This window comes from Triticum aestivum, chromosome 2B, assembly GCF_018294505.1.
Source record: "Triticum aestivum cultivar Chinese Spring chromosome 2B, IWGSC CS RefSeq v2.1, whole genome shotgun sequence".
Taxonomy (NCBI): Eukaryota; Viridiplantae; Streptophyta; class Magnoliopsida; order Poales; family Poaceae; genus Triticum; species Triticum aestivum.
This window is the reverse complement of record NC_057798.1, coordinates 215,162,207-215,169,953: the sequence shown is the minus strand read 5'-3', so window position 1 is coordinate 215,169,953 and position 7,747 is coordinate 215,162,207. Positions and strand designations below refer to the sequence as shown.

The 7,747-nt window shown below is 51.0% G+C and overlaps 1 protein-coding gene across 1 annotated transcript; it reads right to left on the bottom strand.

Annotated features, from left to right (window-relative positions):
* Positions 1 to 692: 692 nt before the first annotated feature.
* Positions 693 to 2,563, bottom strand: LOC123041084 (putative polyol transporter 1). Its single transcript, XM_044463783.1, has 2 exons — positions 2,317 to 2,563; positions 693 to 2,216 (listed from the first exon to the last, which is right to left on the bottom strand). Exons 1-2 carry the CDS (start codon positions 2,429 to 2,431, stop codon positions 766 to 768), a joined length of 1,566 nt encoding a protein of 521 aa, XP_044319718.1. The 5' UTR covers positions 2,432 to 2,563; the 3' UTR covers positions 693 to 765.
* Between the last annotated feature and the right edge of the window lie 5,184 nt (positions 2,564 to 7,747).

The following is a 7,747-nucleotide window of genomic DNA, read 5'->3' as shown; positions in this document are numbered from 1 at the left end:
TTGCAATCCGACGAAATGTGTCCCTCAAGTCCACAGCGGATGCACAGAGGCTTAAAGGTGCAATCTTCCCTCCGGTGGCCCTCCCGAAAACACTTGAAGCACAGGCCGTAGAGATCGGCCGGGACCTCCTGCCTCACCGGGGACGACGACGGCGAGCGCGAACGGGGCCTGGATCTGCCCGCCTCCGCCTGCTTCTGCAGCGCCTTGCACCTACGCCACATGGCCTTGCGAGAAGGGCCGGGTCTGCGCCAGGGCACCGCCGAGCCCGCCGCCGGAGCAGGAGCGGCTTTGCGCGCGGCGTCATGAGCCCGCGCCGAAGAGCCAGCGGAGCCCGGCGACTCCGAGAGCCCCAACCCCGAGATGATGGGCTGCATCCTGGATGTCGCCGAGGAGGGGCTTCCACCACCGGACGCCATGGAGATCTGCTTGCACAGGGGGAAGGGAGAGGAGTGGGCGCCGGGGCCGGGGTGGCCGCCGGCGGGAACTGAAGGCGGAGTGGATGCCGGGGCCGGGGTGGCCGCCGGCGGGAACGGGAAGAGGGGGGGTGGACACCGGGGCCGGGGTGGCCGTTGGCGGGGGAAGGGGAGAGAGGAGAGGGGAAGGGGATAACCACTAGTTTGTGTTCCAAAATGTAAGAAGCAAAAGTCTACAAAGAAAAAAAACGAGACCAAGCAGAATTAGCCCTGGCAGCATATTTTCATATATCTCCAAGTCTGTAAAGTCTGATGTGGTGATGTGACAATCCAGCCCCAAATATTCATTTTATTAATCAACTCTGGCTCCAGGCGAGTTGCCCAAGAGTCTCACCCTGCAGCTCGCGTCCTGTGTCCCGGGGGCAGCATCTTGTGCCTCCGCCCCCGTGTCGGTCATGCCGAACAGACTGCCCATCTCCTCCAGCGTCCGGCCGCGCGTCTCAGGGAGGCAGGTGAAGAAGAACACCCACGCGAGCACGGCGATGCCGGCGTAGAGGAAGAAGGTTCCGCCCAGCGTGATGGCGCCGGACAGCGAGAGGAAGGTCATGGACATGACGCCGCTCACCACACGGTTGCCGGCCGCCCCGACCGCGAAGCCCAGCGCGCGCACCCGCAGCGGGAATATCTCCGTGGTGTACACGCCCAACACGGGCCCGAGGCCGATGGAGAAGGATGACACGTAGGCCAGGACGGACGCCACGCACAGGCCGACCGCCCACGGGATCCTCGCGTCCGGGTTCTGATCCACGACGGTGAGGCCCGTCGCGAGGCCGACGAGCGAGACGATCATGCCGCCGGTGCTGCATAGCAGCAGCGGCCGCCGGCCGACGCGGTCGAGGAGGAACATAGCGACCAGGATGACGAGCGTCTTGGCGACGCCCATGGCGCAGGTGGCGGCCAGGAGTTGGTCGTCGCCGGTGATACCGGCGCTCTCGAACACGCGCGGGCTGTAAAGCACCACGGAGTCGGAGCCCGTCAACTGCTGGAAGAAGAAGAGGCCGAGCGCCGTGAGCAGTATTCGCCGCATGGAGGGGGTCGGCGACACGATGAGCTCTCTCCACACCTGCTTCTCCTCGCCGCCTCTCTTCCTGGGCACGACCACCACGTCGCCGTCGAGGTCGTCTGGGATTCCGGCAGCGGTCTTGATGTCAGCGAGGCGCTCCTCGGCCTCCTCCGGCGTGTCGGCGATCTTCTCCAGCACGATCCTCGCGTCCGCGAGGCGGCCTTTCATGACGAGCCACCGGGGAGACTCCGGCATGCCGGACAGCAGGAGGGCAAGAAGGACGGATGGCATCGCGCCAATGCCGAGCATGAAGCGCCAGCCGAGGTGGAGAGGGAGGCGAGCGAAGGCGTAGTTGGAGACGTAGCCGAGGAGGATACCAAGGTTGATGAAGACCTCCGTGAAGGACACGAGGAAGCCGCGCGCCGACGCCGGGGCGATCTCAGCCGTGTACAGGGGAGCGATCACGATGGCGTAGCCCACGCCGATGCCGGCCACGAAGCGACCAAGCATGAGCATGGTGTAGCCGTTCGCGAAGCCCATGAGCAAGGCACCAGCAAAGAAGAAGGCGGCGACAAAGATCACCGTGAAGCGGCGGCCGATCCAGTCGGACGTCCTGCCGGCGGCGAAGGAGCCGATGATGGAGTAGATGCTCAGGATGCCCATGAGGATCTCCACCTGCACGTCCGTGATCTCGAGGTCTTTCTGGATGTACAGCGACGCCCCGCTCATCACACCGATGTCTGCATGCGGCCATGAAAGGAACAGTTTATGCAGCAGTCATCATCGCTGGTAGACACGAGACAGAATCAGACGACGAGGTGATAATGTCAGCATGTGTACCGTAGCCGAGGACGATGGAGGCCATGGAGGCGACGACGGCGCAGGTGGAGGCATACTTGATGTTGCCCTTCTTCAGCTTGGGTTCGACTGCCTCTGGGAGCCCATCAGAAGCCATCGGGAACGCTACTCTTCTCTGCTCTGTACTCACAGCGGGATGCCACTGACCATGGTCTACTGATTGATGAAGGTTGTTTCCTAATTAAACATGAGAGATGGTGGAGCTTGACATGATGGATAGGTGAGGACGTTTTCCTTGTTTACTATATATGCTTCTGCGTGCAAGCAAGTTCATAAATCCTGACCTTGTTGGATTTCTTAATTTCCATGACACTATCTCCAGGACCTTTTTATACTACATTTAATCGACGATTAAGGCATCTTTTGGTATGCGCTCTAGTCATCCTATTGACCATGTGATCAACCAACTATCTGATTATTGTTATTTTTCAAATAGGCTCAAATGTACTCCCTCCGTTTCTTTTTAGTTCGCATATAAGATTTGATCAAAGTCAACTATGTAAAGTCTGACTAGCTTTGTAGGAGAAAATATCAATATTCATACTATGAAATCAATACTATTATATGCATGATGAAATTAATTTTCATAATATATAACTTTAGTACGGTAGATGTTGATATTTTTTACTAAAAAGTTGGTCAAACTTTACAACGCTTGACTTTGACCAAATCTTGCAGACTAAAAAGAAACCGAGCGAGTATGATTGTTTCAGCACATGGCCACAGCTGGCAGCGTAAGCTTCATCAGTTAGTGCATTAGGCAAATGATGGTACCAAGGTGCACCTGCTGCAACAAATTTTCTATTGCCGTCTCTGATGACATAATATGCTGAGCAAACCCACCTTCCCGGTGAAACATCCACATTAACTTTGAGCTCCTGCCGGTGGTCTTTGCCAAAGAGGGAGTATGATATAGTTTTATATCATATGGAACTTGTTTTTCAAGGAAATTACACAAATGCATAAATTTTGAGGCTGAAGTAATCCAAAACCACAATTGCAGGGGAATTCTAACATAAAACCACAACTCTGTACTCTGGGACTAATTGATAACAAAATAACAAATTTCCAAAAAAAATGGTCGTCGATTCTAGAAATGTTTGCCAATCCAGAAAAAATTGTTTAAAAAATGTGCACAATGTTAAAAAATGTTTGCAAATAGTATAAAATATCCAAGAATTCAAAAGATGGTCTTGATTTTAGAAAATGTTCGAAAATTTGTGAAAGTGTTCACGAAAATTTGAATTTTTTCACGATTTCAAGTACGTGCAAGAGTTTAGAAAATGTTCATAATTTGAAACATTGTTCATGATTTCTCAAAATTGAGAGTGATAGTGTATGTCGATGATGCAGCAAAATATGGTCATAGCCATTGGAGATTATTATGCTTTCTCTCCCGTTGCAACGCACGGGCCCTTTTGCTATTAAATAAAAACTACCGGTTAAACACAAATCTGATGGTCTGGCCCACTAGTCATAGAGACAGAATAGTGGAGAGCTAATTTTTAGATCTCGGCTTGAGTTGAGCCCAGCGGACCTGCCTGCATCTCTCCCTGAGCTCGTCAACTCGGCCCCCAACTCCATTCTCCCTGATGCAATCCTCACTGGCCTCGAAAAAGCTGCGGAAAAGTGGGAGCCACGGCCGGTAGGCGCAAACATAGCTTGCCCACACTCTATTATAGATAAAATCACCACGTCTATAAAACAAGTCCAAGTGCAACAAAGCAAATAAAATAGTCTGTTGGGCAACAACATAATCACTCCCAATAAAAGAAAGAATAAGAAAGGTGACCAAGTGGTTGGTAGATCAAAGACTTCGAGGCGAGGCGAGGCGACGCGCTACTACAGTCATCGCATCCTCATCTGCCTAGAAAGCAGGTGCCAATGCTGCATGATGGCCTAGAATTGGAAAATATAGTTAGAGGCTTCCAGTAAAAACATTCGCCCAGTCAACATCTTGTTGTGCGTCGTCCAGAGGATCCACTCCAATGTCGCGAACACTAACCAGAAGATGTGTCCAGAGGGTCCACTCCAATGCCGCGAACACTAACCAGAAGATGTTGTGGAAAGCGTTGTTACCGTCCAGAGAGTCCACTCCAATATCAATCTTCAACGGTAACAAGGCTTTCTACAAAGGAAAGGTCCAGGAAACAGACGAGCGTCCAACATAAGGCATGATACGCCGAGAGTCAATAGAAAAGATCCCCAAGGGAGTCAGGCGCCAAGATACAATGTCCGGATAGTTCAGAAGAATTGGTGGGAGGGCCAACAACGGTTGGCCCAAGAAATGTTTTCCTCGGGATCAAATGTCCGTCGGAACAAGATGTTCCAATGTCCAATATGGTCGCCCGAGGAGACCAACAAGATCGGATCTGTTAGGACCAAGAGTATATCGATCAGAGAGAGCCTGAATGGGAGATTCAAAAATTCTTGTGAATGTTTTGAATTGAACTCAATCATAACAGTGGAATAAGTTTGGTAGATCAAAAGCTAATCAAGCACATTACAGAGGAGCAAATCTTTCGAGGAAAGAAGTGATAATTGTTTGAGCATAGTATATCACAGGCTTGACTATAACGATGGTAATGTAGTATGCCAACAGATGCAGTAGCATGGGAAGATGTTCGACAACAATGTAACGAAAGGAAAAACTAACGAAGGAAAACAAGAATGACTCTGAATGATAAAAAATCTGAATAGATAGTAACATTTATAGCAAACACAAACAAGCTGACAAATAAAATAAGTGTGAACAGACAAGATACTAAAAGAACGAATGAAACAGAGGAAAGAACAACAAACTATAATAGATCAGATAATTCTATCGACACAAAGCATGAAAGATAACTGTTGAATGAAATGCAGGAGGATAAAGTGAACAAGTGGTGCTCGATGGTGACAGATGGATTTGGTAGACCAGTTCGCCATTCTGCCAAAGGACTACGTCTGGTTGGAGGGACTTGTGATTGAACACATGATCAAACCTCTCTCCGTCCTATTCTCCTTCAACTAGGAGCTGATCAGACTTTGGCTGATTTCACTGGTGGTAGATACTTGTCGGTGATCGACAAACCTTCGACACACTTCTTTGCGAAGCACAACGACTCTTGGTTGCTGAAGACTTTGTTTGGTGAAGACAATTACTCTTCATCATTCAAGCCGGCACATATCTGTCTAGAGAGTGCGCAACTCTCAAGAGTAATAGGTACGAGAACTCTAACTCAGAACTACTATGATGATCAACCACTGTCTAAGTTTTGGCTCTTGGTTTTCTCTCGGTGAGTTTTAAACTCAAGTCTCTCGGAGAGGGGATGCTCAATCAATCTTCTAGGAAATTTTAAGTGGAGCAGCCAATGGATAACGTTGGAGAGGGGTGGCTATTTATAGTTGCAGCCTTCCCTAATGGGAAATGACCAAATTGGACATGTAGATCAGCCAATGGCCGAACGACACAATTCCAACGGTCGGAAAAATCAGCACAACAGTAACATTCCTTGCAGAGCAAGAAATGCTAACTCTTCAGTCCGAAAGATATCTCCTACAGCACCGAAGAACAACATCTTCTGCTGACAGGTAATCATTTGAAGCATAAAGAGATTTCTCTCGGTCTTTCATAGGTTTCGGCTAAGCATCACAGTGGACCTAAGCTTCGAGAACCTATACTCCTTTTAATAGTACGAAGTGTTGGGAATCGTTGCATGGAAAACAAAAAAAATTCTACGCACACGCAATGATCTATCCATGGAGATGTATAGCAACGAGGGGGAGAGTGTGTCTACGTACCTTCGTAGACCATAAGTGGAAGCATTTCACAATGCGGTTGGTGTAGTCAAACTTTCTTCGCGCTCCAACCGATCTAGTACTGAACGCACGGCACCTCCGCATTCTGCACACATTCAGCTCGGTGACGTCCTCCGCCTTCTTTATCCAGCAAGATAGCGAGGTAGTAGATGAGTTCCGGCAGCACGACGGCGTGGTGACGGTGATGGTGAAGTGATCTCCGCAGGGCTTGGCCTAAACACTACAAAAATATGACCGAGGGAGTAAACGATGGACGGGTGCGCTGCACACGGCTAAGACAATGTTGTGTCCTTGTGTGGCGCCCCCTACCCATGTATATATAGGTGGGAGGGGAGGAGGTAGCTTCTAGGGCGCCCCAAGAGACCTGGCGGCAACCCTAGGGCTACTGCCTTGCCCTGCGCCCCCCTTTCCTTGTAAGAAGAAGGGGGAGGAAAGAGGGGGGAGAGTGAAGGAAGGGGGAGTCCTACTCCATACTTTCCATTCCCTCCCCTCTTTCCTTCTCCTCCTCATAGGGCCGGCCATTATAGGGGTGCACCAGCCCCTTGTGGGCTGGTGTGTTCCCTCTCTTGGCCCATAAGGCCCATTGATGTAGGGTGGAACCCTATACGGCCGATCTTTCACGAAAGGAGTGGATCCCAACTAGGAACACGATGAACACGAGGGGAAAACGAGGGAAACACAAGAGGAAATACAAGAGAAATCACTCAAACCAACAAGATATAGTCACACATGTGCTAGATCCATGAACACACAGAGATCACACGGTCCAAATCCAACAAGGGACGATACATAACGTAACCGGTTCTTCTCCGTGAGGAGGTCTTGATGGGGGCCACCCAGGAGGGGGTCTTGAATCCAACGTGGATCATCTCTGAAGAGGGGCTGCAGTCTCTCTCGAGGAGAAGATCCGTATGGATGAGCAATGCTCTATCTCACATATGATCTAAACCAATGCTAACCCTAGAAAGATGGAGGAGAAGGAGTATATATAGTCTAGGGGGGCGAAGGGGTACATGGGCTTCGGCCCCTTACTGTGCGCAGACAGACGGGGCCGGATATCCGGGCGACGGGCCGAATGTCCGGACCTTCCCGATGTGCCGGATGTCTGGGCTAGGGGGCCGGATGTCTAAGACTGGTGGAGGCAGCTTCTGTAGGTTCGGGTGTGTGGCGCCGGATGTCTGGGCTTTTTGCCGGATTTCTGGGCTCGGGCCGGATGTCCGGGCTGGGGCCGGATGCCCTGGGCCTGTAGATGTTGGGCGGCTGGAAGGCTGCTGAGGAGGATGCTCCAGGGGCCGGATGTCCGGGGCCTGGGAGGTGTTCTTGACTCTTTCCATTGGTTCTCTTCATCCATGGACTTGGCGACTTATCCGTCTTCATATACATCTTTGGGAGGGTCCTCTTGACACCTAATCATGCACAGCATATCGGACTTAGGTAGTAGCCATGTCTCGAGTGGATCATATGTGATATCACTAAGGAAAGAGGTCACCTCGTTCTCGAGAGCTCTAGCTCGTGCTTGTGTCATAGGTCCTCTTGGCTCTTGATGGGACGATGGTAGGTCCATGGGGATGACCGTAGGATGCTCCGCAACATCTCCCCTCCGTTGGGAAAG